Source organism: Saimiri boliviensis, chromosome 12 (assembly GCF_048565385.1).
Source record: "Saimiri boliviensis isolate mSaiBol1 chromosome 12, mSaiBol1.pri, whole genome shotgun sequence".
NCBI classification, from domain to species: Eukaryota; Metazoa; Chordata; class Mammalia; order Primates; family Cebidae; genus Saimiri; species Saimiri boliviensis.
In genome coordinates, this window is record NC_133460.1 from 10,274,284 (window position 1) to 10,294,772 (window position 20,489).

General features: G+C 49.4%; 1 protein-coding gene across 4 annotated transcripts in view; it reads left to right on the forward strand.

The window, feature by feature from the left end:
* The window catches only part of IFT140 (intraflagellar transport 140), a 105,675-nt gene that overhangs the window by 23,393 nt on the left and 61,793 nt on the right, over positions 1-20,489 (forward strand). For 3 of the 4 annotated variants that reach the window (XM_074381784.1, XM_074381783.1, XM_074381785.1), the window contains 7 exons: positions 791-936; positions 2,612-2,815; positions 3,922-3,994; positions 6,129-6,220; positions 16,429-16,556; positions 19,554-19,619; positions 20,180-20,297. In XM_074381784.1, the coding sequence (XP_074237885.1) occupies positions 791-936; positions 2,612-2,815; positions 3,922-3,994; positions 6,129-6,220; positions 16,429-16,556; positions 19,554-19,619; positions 20,180-20,297 (827 nt within the window). The remainder of the gene's footprint in view (positions 1-790; positions 937-2,611; positions 2,816-3,921; positions 3,995-6,128; positions 6,221-16,428; positions 16,557-19,553; positions 19,620-20,179; positions 20,298-20,489) is intronic. The other variant, XM_003928378.4, reaches the window with a different exon arrangement.

The window sequence follows — 20,489 nt, forward strand, 5'->3', positions numbered from 1 at the left end:
TGCAGTCATTTGAATAGTTGGTCAAAGGCAAGTAAGCTACAGCAGAGCTTTGTGATCCCACATGAAGGCCAAGGGGTTTGGTCGGAAGAATGACAACCTATCATCCCAGCACTTTGGGAGGCTTGAGTCCAGGAGTTTGAGACCAGCCTGAGCTACATAGTGAGACCCTGTCTCCACAAAAAATAGAAAAATTAGCCAGATGTGGTGGTCTACAGCGGTGATCCCATCTACTCAGGAGGCTGAGGTGGGAGGATTGCTTGAACCTGGGAGGTTGAGACTGCAGTGAGCTGAGATGGTGCCAGTGCACTCCAGCCTGGGTGACAGAGTGTGACCCTGTCTAAAAAGAAGCATGACAAACCGATTCCATGCTCATTGATCTCTGATCACTTCTGAAATGCCACAGGAAAGACAGTTCAGGAAGTATGTGTGCACACGTGTGTGTATGCATATGCACATCCAGAGCACAGGAGCCTAGGAGTCGAACCGGAGCCTAGGAGTCGAACCGGAGCCATGTTCTTCCAGTGCCTGCTGAGTGCTGAGCACAGGGCAGCCCTGAGCCAGGTCGTATGGCCTCTAGGAAAGCTGGGAGAGCAGCATCCCCACCACCCCAGCACCAGTTCTATGAGGCCAGAGTGGGAAGGACCTGGGCAGCAAGACACAGCCAGGGACGAGGCAGAGAGGCACCAGACTGGGCGAGGGCTGATGCTTTGAAGAAGGGGGTCAGAAAGAGAGCTTCTTGTTTTTTTCCCTTTTCCAGTTCTGTTCACATGTAGTTTGTTTCTACCTGTAGGTCTTCTGGCCGCTGGCACTGACAGAGGACGAGTAGCCATGTGGAGAAAAGTGCCAGGCCTCCTGGGTAGCCCTGGGGCAGAGGGCAAGGACAGGTGGGCGCTTCAGACCCCGACTGAGCTCCAGGGAAACATCACGCAAATCCAGGTACAGCCTACAAAGGTGTTCAGTGCGTTCACTTTCTGCTGCATGCAAGTGGAGGCCATAATTGACTTTGAACCTTTTTTTAATCAGTTATTCAACTTAAGACTGTGTACAGATAACAATAATGAGACATTTTAAAAGAACTTTTGGATTTCAGAATTGCAATGAAGAGATTGTGGACCTATATTAGTTAATATTTATCTATCTACCAGCCCATCCCTCCACCTCCATCTCTCTCTCTATATATATTAAAAACAGCTTTGCAGAGATATAATATATACCACTTGGTTTTTACTATATCCACAGAGTTTTACAAATATCACCGCAGCCAATTTTAGAATAGTTTCATCGCCACAAAATATCTGTGCCTTTTAGGGATCACTCGTATTTGCCCCTCTCCAGTCCTTGGCAACCACTAATCTACCTCCAGCCTCTAAGGATTTGCCCAGTTTGGATGTTTCATGGAAACTGAATCACACAACACATGGTCTTTTGTGTCCATCTTTAAAGTCTGAATCCCTCCAGATCGCAGCCTGTGTCAGTGCCTCACTCGTTTTCGTGGCTGAACCACATTCTCTGCTATGGACAGACCACCTTTAGTTTCTCCATTCATCAGTTGATGGACATTTGAATAATGCTGTTATGAACACTTGTATACAAGTTTTTGTGTGAGGATGTTTTCATTTCTCTTCAGCGTTTGGTTCTTCCTTAGAATTTCTCTCTGTTCCTATTCTCTACCTGTCGGGACACTGGCATTGTACCTTCCTCTGCTTCACTAGGCATGATTTGCTTTCGTTCTTTCAGCATATTCATGGTGGCTACTTTGCTAAGTCCAACATCTGGGCCCTTTCATAGCAGTTTCTGATGTCTGGGGTCTTTTTTTCTATATGTAGTTTGTACTTTCCTATTTTTCATGGCTTTTTATTTATTTTAGATAGATTTGGAAGTTTAATATAAAATTATGAAACTGACATTTCACATCAGTGAACAAAAGCTGGATAATTTAATCCATTGTATAAATTTCCTGTCCATTTATAAAAAAACGTAAACATCCCTGTGTCACACTCGGAAAAGTGTGTCACACTCAGAAAACCTCTAGAAGATGTTCTTCCCATCAGAACAGATTTATAAGTGCTGCCTGTCCAGTCACAACTGTTGAGCATCTGTATTTTGAAGTCTTTCTACAAAGCACACACGTGACCTTTATAAAATATTTATTGGCTGGGTGCGGTGGCTCAAGCCTGTAATCCCAGCACTTTGGGAGGCCGAGGCTGGTGGATCACGAGGTCAAGAGATCAAGACCATCCTGGTCAACAAGGTGAAACCCCATCTCTACTAAAAATACAAAAAGTTAGCTGGGCATGGTGGTGCATGCCTGTAATCCCAGCTACTCAGGAGGCTGAGACAGGAGAATTGCCTGAACCCAGGAGGCGGAGGTTGCGGTGAGCCGAGATCGCGCCATTGCACTCTAGCCTGGGTAACAAGAGCGAAACTCTGTCTCAAAAAAAAAAAACAAAAAAACAAAAAAAACCATTTATTGAAATCATTTTTAAGTCTGAAACAATGGTGCTCGGAAAATGGTTTCTGGCTTCTCGTGTGTATAAGCATTCCCCTGACTGCGCCTTTCTCTTGCTCTGTTCACACATTTGGTTCTTTCTCTTGCAACCTGGAAATGAAGTGGGGCTCCAGGAAGAACCTGCTGGCGGTGAACAACGTCATCTCCGTGGCCATCCTCAGCGAGCAGGCCATGTCATCACACTTCCACCAGCAGGTGGCCGCTGTTCAGGTCTCCCCGAGCCTGCTGAATGTATGCTTCCTGTCCACGAAGGCAGCACACAGCCTGCGCACAGACATGCACATCAGCGGGGTGTTTGCCACCAAGGTGACTGCCAAGGGGACCCGGGGTTGGAGGAGAGGTCTTCAACACAGACAAAACAACTGCCCCATCGTCAGGTACTTCAGGACAGCCAGGGCCCCAGATGGCAGTTTAGGCACTCTCAGTTCCATCCTTAATTATCTTATTTCCTGGACATCATATTCATAAAGAAAATAGTAATAAAAATACAGGCTGGGCATGGTGACTCACACCTCTAATTCCAGCATTTTGGGAGGCTGAGGTGGGCGTATCACTTGAGGTCAGGAGTTTGAGATCAGCTTGGTCTGATCTCTGTCTCTACTAAAAATACAAAAATTAGCCGTGGATGGGGGTGCAGCCTTCCTACTTGGAAGGCTGAGGCATGAGAATCGCTTGAACCTAGGAGGCGGAGGTTGCCCTGAGCCGAGATCACGCCACTGTACTCCAGCCTGGGCGACAGAGACCCTGACTAAAAAAAAAGAAAATGGTAATAAAAATATATACACTTGCCATGTACCCTTATAAATTAAAAAATGTTTAAGTTAAAAAGTAAATTTAGGTTGGCCATGGTGGCTCACGCCTGTTGTGATCCCTGCACTTTGTGAGGCCGAGGCTGATAGATCACCTGAGGTCAGGAATTCGAGACCAGCCTGGCTAACATGATGAAACCTCGTCTCTACTGAAAATACAGAAAGAGCTAGAAGTGGTGGTGGGTGCCTGTAATTCCAGCTACTCAGGAGTTTGAGGCAGGAGAATCACTTGAACCGGGAAGGCGAAGGCTGCAGTGAGCCAGAATTGCACCATGCACTCTAGCCTGGGCAACAAGAGCAAAATTCTGTTTGGAAAAAAAAAGTTAATTTAAAAAGTAAATACAGGAAAGAGAGGGATGCTTTGCCATTCCCCAAAGTTAGAAAATAATTATAATAAAACTAAGGGATATTTTACTTAACATGGAAAACAGCCTTAACCTGTGTCCACAGAGGACCCAGTGATCTCATAGTCGTAGGGTGCTGGAGTGGCAGCTTTTGGAAGTGTTTAGAGGAGGAGGAGGCTTTGCAAGTGTGCAGTGGGGGGTGTGCAGTCCGCCCCTCACTTTTCCTGCCCTTTGCTTGAACGTCCACGCTTCTTTTCAGAATGCTGTCGCAGTCTGGAACGGAAGGGAGGTGGCGATATTTGAGCTTTCCGGAGCCACAATACGGAGTGCAGGTGGGTTATTTTCACCCCAACAGAGGCACTCCCAGTACCTGGCTTTATTTTCTCCCTGCCTAGTGAGAGAGCCACTGCGGTGCAGTTGAGGGCCGGCACAGGGGCTGGGAGAGCCTCGTGCCTGTGCCTGCATTTCCAAGGCCAGGGCTGCCAGTGCATCCTGGGGCCTGCAGTGTGGGTGTGAACAAGCACAGTGCTTTTGTGGGGTTCCTTCCTGGGAGGGGGTGGATTCCTTCCAGGGAGAGGGTGGCTACTGCCCATCTTATGAAATGTTTCCAGACTATGCACAGCAGTGAGACCTGTGGTGTCTTGACCCAAGGCTAGCTTCTGTCTGAAACTTCAGGGTGGCTCTTCAGAGATGCTCCATTAATCTCAAACACTTCCAGGTCCCCAGGGTCTCTCCAGCTCTCTGTGGTTAGTTTAGCACTGTGTTTTTTTGTTTGTTTTTTGAGATGGAGTCTCGCCATGTCACCTAGGCTGGAGCGTGTTGGTGCCACGTCGGCTTACTACAACCTCTGCCTCCCAGGTTCGGCAATTCTCCTGCCTCACCCTCCCCAGTAGCTGGAATTACAGGTGCCTACCACCATGCTCAGATAATTTTTGTGTTTTTGGTAGAGACAGGGTTTCACCACGTTGACCAGACTGGTCTCGAACTCCTGACCTCAGGTGATCTGCCCGCCTCAGCCTCCCAAAATGCTGGGATGACAGGCATGAGCCACCACACCCGGCCTTGGGCACTGTTTTCTTCCTGCTCTCTTCAGCACATCTCGGGGGGTTTCCTGGGACATCTGTAGCAATGGACCACAAACTCGGTGGCTTCAGACGACAGAGATGTGACAAATGTATTCTCCCACAGTTCCAGAGACCAGAGGGCCACAATCAGTTTCGATGGGTAGAAGTGAAGACATCAGCAGGGCCAGGCTTCCTCTGGAGATCTAGGGGAGACTGTTTCAGCTTCTGTTGGCTGCCAGCAGTCTTTGGCTTGTGGTCACAAAACTCCAGTCTCTGTCTCTGTGGTCACAGTGCCCCTGGTCTGGAGTCTGCCTCCTTCCCTCTTACAGGGACACTTGTGGCTGTATTTAGGGCCTACCTGGATAATCCAGTATAATCTCCCCATCCCAAGCCCGTAACATCTTGTGCCGTGTAAAGTAATAGTCACAGGTGCCAGGGATCGGGATCTGATATCTTCAGGGAACATTTCCTAGCCTCTAGCAATGGTGCAGCCATAAAAATGTGCTCCCCAGCTCCCCGCATTCCACAGTTCACCTTCACCCACACTGACCCCCAGCCACCTGCCCACACAGGAGGCCTCGTGTCATGCCATTCCCGGGCCGGTCATCCCCTAGTTTGTTTGAACACCCCCACCTCTCCAGGCACGTCCTTCACCGGTTACTGCCTCTTCCCCCAGATCTTTCCACACGGCTTTGCTTTCTCCCCTAACACTTTGTTGCCTAAAGTTCTCTCATGACATTTTTCACAGTCTGTCCCTGATTGTACCAATACTTCACATCTCCCCTCCTGTGTAGACTCCCTAGGAGCAAGGGTGAACTTATTTCCCCCAGTAGAACCGACACAGCAGGTGCTGAGATTTTTCTGTTTTATGTATATCGTCATCTCCCTAACTAGATTTTTTTGAGACAGAGTCTTGCTCCGTCACCCAGGCTGGAGTGCAGTGACATGATCGTGGCTCACTGCAACCTCTGCCTCCCAGGCTCAAGCGATTCTCATACCTCAGCCTCCCAAGTAACTGGGATTATAGGCATGCACCACAACACCAGGCTAATTGCACCTAAAATGAGCAAACACTTGCTTAAATGGGTGTGCTGCCATAGGTGCTGTGCTGCTGGGAGAGCTGCCACATGGGAGAGGTGCGGGGCAGGGAGCCCAGAGCGGGGCACTGAGTCTCCATGCCAGGCCCAGGCCCTGCACATGCTGCCACTGCTAGCCACGGCTGTGGACAGTTCCCTGTGCCTCAGAGCCTCATTTCTTTCATCTGTGAGGTGCAGTAATGCACCCCTGTGAAGCCGTGATGATGCCAAGATGAATTAGGAATTGTGTGTAGGAATGCTCCTGAAACTCGAGGCGAGTCTGACTGATGAGCTGCCACCATGCTGATATTCGTCTTTCATTTTAGGGACCTTCCTGTGTGAGACACCTGTGTTAGCACTGCATGAAGAAAGTGTTTATACGGTGGAGCCAAACCGAGTTCAGGTTCGAACCTGGCAGGTAAGTTACTGCTCCACAGCAAGAAAACTAGAGCAGAGTTTGAGATCCTGCCTCTCAGTTGAGCCAAAGCTTGCTTATTGACTTCACCGGGCGTATTAGTCCGTTCTCCCAATACTGTAAAGAACTACCTAAGACTGGGTCATTTTTAAGGAAAAGGGGTTTTGTTGACTCACATTACTGCAGGCTGGACAGGAAGCATGGCTGGAGAGGCCTCAGGAAACTTAAAGTCATGGTGGAGGTGAAGGGGAAGCAGGCACATAATGCATGGCGGGAGAAGGAGGACGAGAGAGCAGAGGAGGAGGTGCTGCACGCTCAACAGCCAGACCTCGTGAGATCTCCATCACAAAACAGCACTGGGGGATGCTGCTAAACCATTAGAAGCCAGCCCCCTGATGTGATCGCCTCCCCTCAGGTCCCACCTCCAACACTGGAGATGTCAATTCAGTGTGAGATTTGGGTGGGGACACAGAGCCAGACCATAGCCCCTTGCTAGATAGGATTTCCCATGTGAGGTGCTTGATGGTAAAATGAAACCTGGGACAGCTGTTTAATCTGTAGCTGTCACTTCAGAAATTGGGAGACAGGGCAAGGGCCTTTTGCAGTGAAAAAGAAGACTCTACAGAACTGAATACACAGGGCTACGAAAAGAAAAGAAATCCTTGCTGGGCTTAACGTGCACCCCGACGGCTGAGTGGCTCCAGCTCAGGACATAATATTTTTGGCCGGGCTGTCTCCTGCCTGTGTCTTGTGGGAGGACCAGGGCAAGCTCCACGAGGTTCCCTTCTGAGTGGAGTCAGGCACTCACTGCCCTGTCTGCCTCCCACACACTGCTGGAACCTGGGGCTGACATGGTGTGTTGATTTCCTGTGGCTGCTGGAACAAATTACCATACACCAAGGGGCTTCCAACACAGACATTTATTGTCTCACAGTTCTGGAAGACAGAAGTCTGAAATCTAGGTGCTGTCCAGGTTGGTGCCTTCTGGAGACTGAGGGAGAGACTGCCCCTTGCCTCTTCCAGCATGAGGTGGTGCTGGCAGTCTGAGGTGGTGCTGGCAGTCTTTGGTGTTCCTTGGCTTGTGCACTTGAGCTTGAACCACACGAGTCTGAATTGCAGGGGTTCAGACTGCACAGAGCCAAACCATATCACCTCTCCTGCCTCTGCCACCCCTGAGACACCAAGATCAACTCCTCCTCCTCCTGTGCCTGTTCAGTGTGAGGATGATGAGGATGAAGACCTCGATAATGATCCACTTCCACTTAACAAATAGTGAACATATTTTCTCTTCCTTATGATTTTCTTAATAACATTTTCCTTTCTCTAGGTGATTTTATTGTGAGAAAACAGTATATAATACACAGAGCTTACAAAATATGTCAATCAGCTGCTTATGTTATTGGTAAGTGTTCTTGTTGACAGCAGGCTTAGTAGTTACGTTTTGGGGAATTCAAAAGTTATATAAATGCTGAGCACAGTAGCTCACATCTGTAATCTGAGTACTTTGGGGAGGCCAAGGTGGGAGAACCACTTGAACCCAGAAGTGTGAGACCAGCCTGGCCCACGTATTGAGACCCATCTCTTAAAGAACAAAAGAAATTGACCGGGTGTGGTAGTGCAAGTGCCAGCTACTCAGGAGGCTGAGGTGGGAGGGTTGCCTGAGCCTGGGCAGTCAAGGCTTCAGTGAGCTATGATCACACCACTGTACTCCAGCCTGGGCAACAGAGCAAGACCTGGTCACACAAAAAAAAAAAGTGACGTGAGATTTTCGATTGCAAGGTGGTTGGTGCCCCCGCACCCTTGCGTTGTTAAAGGCTCGTCTGTGAATGCCTCGCTCCAGCTTCTGCCCTGTCCTCACATGGCCTTCTTCCCTGCATCTGTGTCTTCTCTTCTGTGTCTTGTTTTGTCTTATGTATTTGCCATTGGATTTAGCTCTGATCATGAGCCAGAATGATCTCATCTCAAAATCCTTCACTGCAAATACCCTTATTCCAAATAAGTTCACATTCACACCTTTCAAATGGACATTTTTTTTTTAAGGGACAAGGTCTCCCTATGTTGCCCAGCTGGACTTGAACTCCTGGCTCAAGTGATCCTCCTGCCTCAGCCCCTCAAGTATCTTGGACTGCAGGTCTGAGTGGACGTATCTTCGGGAGGGGCACTGTTCAGCCCACTGTGTGCAGCAAGGTTCTGTGACCAGGTTGAGAGATTTTGCCATGACCCTGGTTTTACCTATCTTTGTGATTTTTATCCATCTCCAAGTTCCTTCCCGAAACCCAGCGTCTGATTGCCTGGGGTGGCCAGGTTCTCATCCTTGTACCTCACGTGCTGCTCATGTGCTCCCATCATGGATTGTCGATTCTCGTTGGCATCCAGACGGGAGACAAGTCAGCGATAAGTGCCAAGGAGAAGACAGAAGCGGGTCAGCCCCTCTGTGGGAGGCTTCTGTCTGAATCAGGTGGAGGGAAGAGACAGGGAGGAGCTATACGGCTGTGGGGCCCTCCTGGGAGACAAGGTCCAGGCAGAGGGAGCTGCTGACACCACTTGTTTTCTTACAGCCTATTGGGTCTGAGGCTGGCAGTAAAGCTGGAAGAGTTGAGAGCCTTCTGGGTATCCCATACCCAGAGCAAGCGCACCTTTGTCACTGCCATCACTGTCCCCCTCCTGTCTTTTTACATATGCCTCTCTGACTCTTCCTGTTGCATGCGGGCATCTGTTGGGGAAGTAGAGCAAGGCTTGGTTTTATTTTTGTTTTTGTTTTTTGTTTTTTTTGTTGTTGTTTTTTTTTTTTTGAGACGGAGTTTCGCTCTTGTTACCCAGGCTGGAGTGCAATGGCGCGATCTCGGCTCACCGCAACCTCCGCCTCCTGGGTTCAGGCAATTCTCCTGCCTCAGCCTCCTGAGTAGCTGGGATTACAGGCACGCGCCACCATGCCCAGCTAACTTTTTGTATTTTTAGTAGAGACGGGGTTTCAACATGTTGACCAGGTTGGTCTCGATCTCTCGACCTCGTGATCCACCCGCCTCGGCCTGCCAAAGTGCTGGGATTACAGGCTTGAGCCACCGCGCCCGGCCTGTTTTTGTTTTTTTTTTTAAGATGGAGTTTTGCTCTTTTTGCCCATGCTGGAGTGCAGTGGCACAGTCTTGGCTCACTGCAACCTCCACCTCTGGGATTCAAGCAATTCTCCTGCCTCAACCTCCCCAGTAGCTGGGGAGCCCACCACCATGCCTGGCTAATTTTTTGTATTTTTGGTAGAGATGGGATTTCACCATGTTGGCCAGCCTTATCTCAAACTCCTGACCGCGGGAGATCCTTCCACCTCGGCCTCCCAAAGTGCTGGAATTATAGGCCTGAGTAACCATGCCCAGCAAGGCTGTGTTCTTAGGGACACAGGAATGGGGGTACCGACCAGTTAGTTGAAAATCCACATGTAACTGTTGACTCCCCCGGAACTTCAGTACTTATAGCTTACCACTGACTGGAAGCCTTACCAATAACATGAACAGTCAATTAACACAAATTTGTATGTTCTATGTATTATATGCTGTATTCTTACACGAAAGCAAGCTAGAGGAAAGGAGATGTTACTAAGAAGTCATGAGAAAGATAAATGCATTCACGGTACTGTACTGTGTTTATCTGTACCCGAAATCTACAGGAGGAATCATCTTTCTGAAGTGGTGGCGTCCATAGCTGCAGACCTGAATCTACTGTCCATATCAAGCAATTCCACTTTTTTTTTGTAATGTCATGGCTTTCCCTTGCTTCTTGGGAGCATTTCCAGCATCACTAGTGGCATTTCACATGGGTCCCCTGGTGTTATTCAGGGTTTATACGGTATTGCATGAAACACATGAAAAATCCTGTAGAATCATGAGAGATCACTTTTCACTGTGAAGTACATTTTGCTGGAGAGAGGAGCTGCTCCTGGCAGCACTTGAGTTCAGCACAGTGACAACAGAAGGTGGCTGTGAAATTACTCCAGTAGCACAGTACAGGCTACAGTTCCTTCTCTGCAGGTCTGGTTGCATACTGCATCTCTCTGTTTGTTTACACTTCTCTTGACTACATATGGTGCCATCTTTGGAAGTATGTGCAGATTTGTATATACTTTATGGAAGTGGGTGATAAAATACCCTAGTATCTAACTATATTTTATGCATTTAGGACATACCTATTAATTTTTTTTGTTCTTTCTAGCCTACATGGTTTGTCTGAGTTTTCTCAAATTGTCAAATCTAAAAAAAAAAAAAAGATAATTAGCTTTTTTTTTTTTTTTTTTTTTTTGTGATGGAGTCTCATTCTGTTGTCCAGGCTGGAGTGCAGTGGTGCAATTTTGGCTCACTGCAACCTCTGCCTCCCAGGTTTAAGCAGTTCTCCTGTCTCAGCCTCCCAAGTAGCTGAGAGGAAGCACACTATCGTGCCTGCCTAAGTTTTGTATTTTTAGTAGAGACGGGGTTTCACCATATTGGTCAGTCTAGTCTCGAACTTCTGACCTCAGGTGATCAACCTGCCTTGGCCTCCCAAAGCACTGGGATTACAAGCGTGACCCACCATGCCCAGCCTTTTAAATATCTTCATTGAAAAAAAGTGCATATAAGTAGGCCCTTGAAAATCAGACCTGTGTTTTTCGAGGGTTACCTGTGTTAACTGAGAAAAGATCTCCAGAGGTGGGGCTGCCCTGGAGCCAGCAGCCTGTGGGGAAATGGCCAGTGGCATGATGAGAAAGGGTGAATGGCGTGCTGGGAGAGGGCTTGTAGCATGATGGGAAAGGGTGAATGGCCTGCTGGGAGAGGGCCAGTAGCATGATGGGAAAGGGTGAATGGCCTGCTGGGAGAGACCCAGTGGTATGATGCGAAAGGGTGAGTGGCCTGCTGGGAGAAACTAGTTGCTTGATGGGAAGGGATGCATTGCCTGTTAGGAGAGGCTAGTGGCATGATGGGAAAGGGTGAATGGCCTGCTGGGAGAAGGCCAGTGGCATGATGGGAAACAACAGTGGGCCAACTGAGAAGTCCTACCTGTAGGGTTTGGGAAGATATCTGACAACAGCTGCCATGGAGTTGGGTCCTTTTATTCCTCTGTTAATTTTTTTTTGTTTTTCTTATATTTTCAGAAACAGGGTCTCACTCTGTTGCCTAGACTGCATTGCAGTGGCAGTCATAGCTCACTGCAGTCTTAACCTCCTGGGCTCAAGCAGTCCTCCCACCTCAGCCTCCTGAGTATGGGACCACAGATGTGCACCACCATGCTTGGCTAATTTTTTTTTTTTTGAGATGGAGTTTCACTCTTGTTGCCCAGGCTAGAGATGTAATGGTGTGATCTTGGCTCACTGTAACCTCTGCTTCCCATGTTCAAGCAATTCTGTCTCAACCTCCCAAGTAGCTGAGATTACAGGCATGCACCACCACACCCAGCTAATTTTGTATTTTTAGTAGAGATGGGGTTTCTCCATGTTGGTCAGGCTGGTCTCGAACTTCCAACCTCAGATGATCTGCCTGCCTCAGCCTCCCAAAGTGCGGGGATTACAGGCATGAGCCACTGTGCCTGGCCACCTGGCTAATTTTTTATTTTCATATTTATTTATTTATTTATTTATTTATTTTTTGAGACGGAGTTTCGCCCTTGTTACCCAGGCTGGAGTGCAATGGCGCGATCTCGGCTCACCGCAACCTCCGCCTCCTGGGTTCAGGCAATTCTCCTGCCTCAGCCTCCTGAGTAGCTGGGATTACAGGCACATGCCACCATGCCCAGCTAATTTTTTGCACTTTTAGTAGAGACGGGGTTTCACCATGTTGACCAGGGTGGTCTCGATCTCTCGACCTCGTGATCCACCCGCCTCGGCCTCCCAAAGTGCTGGGATTACAGGCTTGAGCCACCGCGCCCGGCTATTTTCATATTTATTTATTTATTTATTTATGAGATTGGAGTCTCACTCTTTTGCTAGGCTGGAGTGTGGTGGCACTATCTCAGCTCACTGCACCCTCTGCCTCCCAGGTTCAAGCGATTCCCATGTCTCAGCCTCCCAAGTAGCTGGGACTACAGGCACGTGACACCACGCCTGGCTAATTTTTTGTGTTTTAGTAGAGACAGGCTTTCATCATGTTGACCAGGCTGGTCTCGATCTCCTGATCCTGTGATCTGCCTGCCTCAGCCTCCCCAAAGTGCTGGGGTTACAGACGTGAGCCACTGCACCCAGCCTTTTATTTATTTTTTTAGAGATGGGATCTCATCCTGTCTCCCAGACTGGAGTGCAGTGGTGCCATCATAGCTCACTACAGCCTCAAACTCCTGGGCTCAATTCTTTCTCCTGCCTCAGCCTTGGGACCACAGGTGCCCATCACCATGCCTGGCTAATTTTGTTATTATTACTACATTTTTTTAGACATTGGGTCTCACTGTATTGCCCAGGCTGGTCTTGAATTCCTGGGGTCATGTGATCCTCCTGCCTCAGCCTCCCAAATTGTTGGGATTACAGGTGTGAGCCACCATGGCTGGCCATTAATTTATTAAGTTACAAAAGGAATACACGTCAGTTGTAACTAGTAAGGTGGTGCTGGCGTGAGTAAGAGTGGGTTAGTGATCCCTCACGAACCTTGTTGGACACCCAGCCTGTCCTTCTAGGACACTCTCCCTCCTCAGGACACAGATGCATGGCTGCTGTTAGTGTTTGGGTCAGGGATGCAGTGACTCCAGATACTCAGGAACTTCCAGTCCTTAAAAGGACAGCCTCCTAGGCCAGAACTTCAGGTCCTTAGCCCTGTGTGTGTTTCAGGGAGTCACGTCTGCCCCATGGAGGACCTGAGCAGCCTCCCATGCAAATGCCAAGCGCCATAGAAGTGGGTGGTGTGTGGGACCAGTGGTGGTGGGAGGTGGGACAGGAGGCAGGAGGGCTAGTCAGCTGAACCCTCACCCTGAAGCCAGGAGTGACGGTACATTTTGCTGATCAAAAAGGAAGAGGCTGAAGCGCAAAATGTGACTTAAACAGTCTGCGTGGCCGGGCATGGTGGTTCATGACGGTAATCTCAGTACTTTGGAGGCCCATGCGGGAGGATTTCTTGAGCTCAGGAGTTCCAGACCAGCCTGGGTAACATAATGAGGCCTCGTCTCCACAAAAAATACAAAAAAATTAGCCAGGCCTAGTGGCACACACTAATGGTCCCAGCTACTTGGGAGGCTGAAGTGGGACATTACCTGAGCCTGGGGAGGTTCAGGTTGTAGTGAGCTGTGGTTATACAACTGTACTCTCCAGCCTGGGCAACAGAGTGAGACCCTGTCTCAAAAGTAAAATAAATAAGTAAGTAGTCTACTTGAGCTAGGATAAGGACAGCTTGCCAGAAAACTCAGCACCCAGGAACACTGGGAATGGGTTCCATTTGACCTGTGTTACAGGCAGGTTTTTAAAGGCAAAAAAGGGGGCCCGGGCATGGGCTGATGGCAGGTTGTTTGTTAGGAATCCTCTTTGGTTGACGGCAATACCATTGATTAGCCATGGGCTGAGCATTGTTGCAGGTGTTGCCCAGTGCAGCTTATTAGGTCAGTTCATAGCTACCTGTGGCTGCAGCAGGTGGTTTCCAGAGATGAACACACAGCTCAGGGGAGAGCAGGGCATGGCGGCTGTCTCACTTAAGCTCTCTAGGGGCCTGAGTCCTGAGAAGGACTCACCTTCCCCTGATAACAGTTCTTTTCTTTTCCCCGTTTTGACTTACTTTCTTGCCTTGGCATCATTTTATTCCTAGAAAGTAACTTCTGTGCCAGTGTAGTGGGAAGCCTTGGGTAGGGGTGGAGAATAGTGAAGCTGTGGGAGACACCGCAGGAGAGTACCTCCACAGGCCTGACCCCAGGCAATGCACCACCTGCAGAGCTGGAGCAGAGGAGCACTGTGGGTGGCTACAGAAGAGTGCAGAACTGAAGATGCCCTGGGTTTTCTAGCCTAGGAGGCCCCAGGCAGCGGGCCACCAGCAGAGCTGGAGCAGAGGGGCACTGTGGGTGGCTACAGAGAGTGCAGAACTGAGGATTATCTGGGTTTTCTAGCCTGGGAGGCCCCAGGCAGCGGGCCGCCAGCAGAGCTAGAGCAGAGGGGCACTGTGGGTGCCTACAGAGAGTACAGAACTGAGGATGCTGTGGGTTTTCTAGCCTGGGAGATTGGGTTTGTCATGGTGCCTTTAAGTCAGGAACTCCAGAGGCAGAGCCAGCCTAGGGGGCGGAGCAGGATGCCAGTTCGAGGTGCTTTGGAGAGCCCTTAGGAGTGTCCAAGAGACAGTTGGAAATACAAACTCTGGAGATCAGGAGCTGGGTCAGTGCCCTGAAGTCAGTACTTTGAGAATGGGGAGTGTATTGACATAAAGATATTAGTTGAAGAATGTAAAAGAGGTAAGCGCAGATCTGAACCCAGGGCCCAGCAGGTAAGGAGCGGGCAGAGAGCAAGCATACCTAGGAGCCTCCAGTGCCCTCTGTCATTGTTAATGGTGTCAGCCCCAGCCCCATCACCTAGTCCACTCCCTCTGCTCTCTTTATCCTGTGTTCAAGCAGCTACTTGCTCATTCCATGTGCATTTTTTTTTTTAAGATGGGGGTTTACCGTGATGGCCAGGCTGATCTTGAACTCCTGACCTCAGATGATCCACCCACCTCAGCTTCCCAAAGTGCTAGGATTACAGGCGTGAGCCATTGCGCCCGGCCTCCATATGCATTTTTTAGGCTCCGACTGGATACATCAAAATGAAGTGAGCTTCCTCAGCTTGAAATTCCCGCTCCCTGACTCCGGCCATCGTCCCTTGCCGTCAGTTTCCTAGACACAGTGTGCAGGCTCCCGCCCCTTTGCCAGCTTTTGGAGTCCGTGTTTAGATTTCCGTGCCCACTAAGTTCCCCCGGACCTCTGCCCTCCTTCCAGCCTGCCTTGCCACTCAGGCTCTGTGCAGCTCCCGGGCAGTTGATCTTATCTTGGCCTCAGGATGCATTCAGCTGTTCACACCAGACTCGCTGTCCCCACCAGACTTGCTGTCCCCACGCGGAGCTCCCTGGGGATGTGCCACTTACTTGATGCTCCGCCCACAACCCAGTGCTGGGCAGGGTGTAGCCATTCACTGGGCAGTGGTTGAATTGAGCCAAGAACTTTGCTTTGAAACTCTGAGGACTAAGGTTAGTCCTAAAAGACACACCACAAAGTATGAGGTCTGCTCCAGCGTGACTATGAGGCATGCTTTCTACAGTGCTATGAAGGTCAAGGTGATGTTTTGAAAATATAAATGATATAAATAACTTCCCAGCTCGAAACCCTGCAGTCTTCCAGTTTCACTTAGAATGAAATCTAATTCTTCTGTTCAGCCTGCAGGAATGCCCCTGTGGCCTCTGCTCACCTGGTTAATTTTTTTTTTTTTTTTTTTTTTTTTTTTTGAGGCAGAGTCTCACTCTGTCACCCAGGCTGGAGTGCAGTGGCGCAATCTTGGCTCACTGCAACCCCTGCCTCCTGGGTTCAAGCAGTTCTCCTGCCTCAGCTTCCTGAGTACTGGGACTACAGGCACCTGCTACCACACCCCACTAATTTTTGTATTTTTAGGAGAGGGGGTTTCACTGTGTTAGCCAGGATGTTCTTGATCTCCTGACCTTGTGATCCTCCTGCCTCAGCCTCCCAAAGTGCTAGATTAAGGTGTGATCCACCGCAGATGTCTTAAACGTTTTACTGAAATACAACACACAGAAAGAGTGGGCGTGTTGTGCCTAAGTGTACAGTGCAGGGGCTTTTCATGGATGGGACGTACCCAGGGTATAACTAGCAACCTTCCTCTCACCAACCTCCTCGCCCAGGGTAACCACTCACATGACACAACATAAGAAATATTCCCAGGGTTTTTACATGACGCCTCTGCAGACAGGGCCCCCCAGAGCTCCGTGGTGGGTGGGATTCACCTTCTCCCATGCCTGGCACTTTCTTCAGATCCCATTCTTTACCAACATGGCACTTACTCAGCTGAGATTACGTGTATATTTGTTTGTCGACCAAGCTGCTGCCTGTTTTGCCCTCTAGACTGTAGGCACCAGGGCTCTCCTGAGGATAGGACCTCCTATTTCCCCCTAGCACTAGAATCTGGCAGAGGGCTGGGCACACACTGAGTCTTCAGTAAACACTGACTGAATGAGTGGAGTATACAAGGTTATCTGTGAATAATGTTCAGTAACAAACGTGTAAATTTCTTGTTTTTTTCTTTTCCTCAGGGGACTGTCAAACAACTCCTCCTTTTCTCTGAGACTGAGGGGAACCCATGCTTCTTGGACATCTGTGGGAATTTCCTGGTTGTAGGGACAGACTTGGCTCACTTTAAAAGCTTTGATCTTTCCCGAAGGTAAATTTTTTTTTCCGAAAGAAGTGGGAACATTTTTTAAATCAGTCAGGAAACAGTGTGGTGGGTAGAAAGTGAGTTAGAAACCAGAAAACTCTTTAGGTGCCCATTTCAACCCTAACTTGCCACTCATGCTCTGGGACGCCTCACGTTGGGGCCTCCGTCCTTGGTCTTTACCTGGCAGTGGAGCAACACAGGGTGCGGGAGGCTTGAACAGGTGAGGCACAGGGGATTTTGGGGGTGGTGAAACTTTTCTGTATCATGGGTACGTGACATTGTACATTTGTTGGAACCCATAGAGCTTTATGGTGCAAAATGTGAACCTTAATGTGTGCAAATTTTTAACAATTACTCAGGCTGAGCAGAGTAGCTCACACCTGCATTGCCAGCATTTTGGGAGGCCAAGGTGAGAGGACCATTTGAACCCAGGAGTTTGAGACCAGCCTGGACAACATAGCAAAACCTGTCTCTACAAAAAGTTTTAAAAATTAGCTGGGCATGGTGACATGTACCTGTAGTCTCAGCTACTTGGGAGGCTGAGATGGGAGGATTGCTTGAGCCTCAGAGATCGAGGCTGCAGTGATTGTGCCACTGTACTCCAGCCTGGGCTACAGAGTAGGACAATGTCTCAAAAAAAAAATCACTTCGAATGTTAGTTCCATCCCCAGGATGGAACACAGAAGGTAGCAAAACCATCTCACAGTGTTATACGTGTATGAAACAGCTTCACTAAAGGGTGTTAGGGGAAAGTGCTGATCTACGTCATTCAGGAGTGAGTGGGGGCTCTGGTGGGCGCTCAGGCCAAAAGAACTGCACAGGAGCTTGGCTCTCTAGTTGAGAATCCTGCTCCCCACAGGGGTTGGGATGAGCAACGCTGATCCTATGATGCATGTGCACAGAATTGCACAGCTGAGCAAATGGAGGGTGGATGGCGGGAGCCTGAGATCTCGTCGTGGGGAGTAGAAGTTACAGATTAGCAAGGGGAGGGGCCAGAATGAGCCCTGGAGAGTAGATGAGAGGTGGAGATGACAGCATGGACAAATGCCTGGCGTCAGCGAGAGGGATGACTCTGTGTACAGAATGATAGGTCTGTTTTGATGCACCCGCTGGTACACACATATTTCCTTGCCCTGTCAGCTGAGAGGGCCTAGAAGCAACACCTGTGTCGCTACAGGCACACCTGGGGCCCAGACCTCTGTTTCTGACACTATCCTCCAATAAAGGAGCCATGGGTCCTTGGAGAGATGCTGACTCTAGCACTGGGGCAGGACATGTACAGATGAGCTGGCAGCATCTTGTGCTGCCAGAAAGTGCTAAAAACAAAACAAAAAACCTCATAACGATGGCGGGGTGGGGGTCACAGAGACACAGAACCCACTGAAAGAGGTCCTAATAGCCAAAGCTGGAATAATTGGTGCAAAAAAATAAATTAATTAAGCAGGCCAGGCGCAGTGGCTCATGCCTGTAGTCCCAGCATTAAAAAAATTTTTTTTTCTGGGGGGCTCATTTCATCCTGCAAGTCCCAGCACGTTGGGAGGCCAAGACAGGTGGATTGCTTGAACCCAGGAGTTCAAGACCAGCCTGGACAACATAGTGAAACCGGATTTCTAAAAAAAAAAAAAAGGAAAAAAAAAAACACAAAAAACAGATGTTAGCCAGGCATGGTGGCTTGCATATATAGTACCAGTTACCCAGGTAGCAGGGGCAGGAGGATCACTGAGCCCAGGAGGAGCCAAAATCACTGCACTGCACTCCAGCCTGGGTGACAGAGCGAGACTCTGTCTGATACAGATGAGTAAACAAACAAAGTAGCATTGAGTTGTACCGCAAAGTAAAAAATAAATATGTGTGAGTCCAAATGACATGAATGATTCAGTCAATAAACGGGGAAAGAGACATCTCCCATAGAAAAGAACTTTACATGATTTCTGTGGCACCTCCACCCTCGTGAGTGGGGCAAGCCAGGACTCCCCACTCCCCAAGGGCAGCTGGTGCTTCCTGAGGTCCACGCAGAGGGCACAATATAGGAACAGGCTGACTCCATAGTGTAGAGGACCCGGCACAGGAAGGGGAGGACTCCACGCTGGAGAGACTGACAGGCTCCCTTGCCGGGTGAGCCGGCCAGCATCAGCAGTGATAATTCAGGTTGATAGCGTCTGCCCCTGACATGATCTGATGCAAAGGGCACTGTACCCTGAGTTGTCCTCCCGGACACCTGGGGCTGCAGTCTAGTGGTGCGAGGAGCACCAGGCAGATCCCAGTGGAGGGCGGCCTGCAGTGACTGTGACCACTCCTCCTCAGAAACAAGGGAATCTGAGAAACTCTTATAGCTGAGAGATGCCCATGCAGCCGTGGCCGCTAAGTGCCACACGGACTCTGGGATGGGTCCTGGGATAGGAAATAGACACTAGGGAAGAACTGAGGATGTATGAACACAATTTTTAAAATAATAAGGAGCTACCACTACACACTTAGTATTAATTACGTCAGCCGCAAAGTAGAAACAGCTATATGTCACTGGCAGGGGGCAAGTTATATAGCTCAGTGTATCCCTAAGATGGGAAACTGCCACTGGAACAGAGAACGAGGAGGCAGTCCCCACTGTGCCATGAAAAACTACCAAAACAGAGGGGAAGGGAGAACTCCAGGTACAGAATGGCACAGAACATTGTTTCTTTGTTTTGTTTTGTTTTGTTTTGTTTTTGTTTTCGTTTTCTTTTTTTTGAGATGGAGTTTCGCTCTTGTTACCCAGGCTGGAGTGCAGTGGCGTGATCTCAGCTCACCGCATCCTCCGCCTCCTGGGTTCAAGCAGCTCTCCTGCCTCAGCCTCCCAAGTACCTGGGACTAAAGGCGTGTGCCACCATGCCCAGCTAATTTTTTGTATTTTTAGTAGAGACAGGGTTTCAACATGTTGACCAGGATGGTCTTGATCTCTTGACCTCCCAAAGTCCTGGGATTATAGGCATGAGCCACCGCGCCCAGTCGGTTTTCGTTTTTCAGATGGAGTCTTGTTCTGTCGCCCAGGCTGGAGTGTGGTGGCGTGATCTCAACTCACTGCAAATTCAGGTAATCTGCCCATCTCAGCCTCCCAAAGTGCTGGGATGATAGGCATGAGCTACCACTCCTGGCCTTGAACAGAATTTTTAATAAGCTCCTTGAACAAGAGGAAGGGGATGAAGCACTCATATTCATATTTGCTCATAAGAATACCCAAATTGGGAGTTTGAGACCAGGTTGGTCAATGTGGTGAAACCTCATCTCTTCTAAAAATACAGACATTAGCTGGGTGTGGTGGCAGGCACCTGTAGCCCCAGCTACTTGGGAGGCTGAGGCAAGAGAATCACTTGAACCCAGGAGGTAGAGGTTGCAGTGAGCCAGCATCGCACTACCGCACTCGGGCCTGGGCAACAGAGCCAGACTCCATCTCAAAAAAAAAAGAATACCCGAGGGGAGGAACTCACCTTGTGTTCTGCATTTGACCCACCTCATGGTGCACACGTGCCACCAAGGGTGAGAAGCAGCTGAGGAGCCACGCAGCACTCAGCTGTGAACAGAGGTTTCAGAGCAGGCAGAGAATCGGGAACGGGGCCTCTGCTGGACACTGAGGTCCTTCTTCCTTCCCACAGGGAGGCGAAAGCACACTGCAGCTGCAGGAGCCTGATGGAGCTGGTCCCCGGGGCGGGGGGCATCACTTCTGTGCGGTGTAACAGCAGCGGGAGCACTATCAGCATCCTCCTCAGCAAGGTGAGGCTGCCCCTTGTCCAGTGGTCCACTTCGCCATCCTCCCAGGCCAGGCCTTTTGCCTCCTCATGCCTCTCTCGTCCTGCAAGGATCTTCGTGTGCTGTGCTCTGGTCAGCTCCACCTTCCTGCACCTCCTCTCCCAGGTCTCTCTCTCCCACCTTTCTGGAGACCTCCCCAGTGTGGTCCTCACCCAG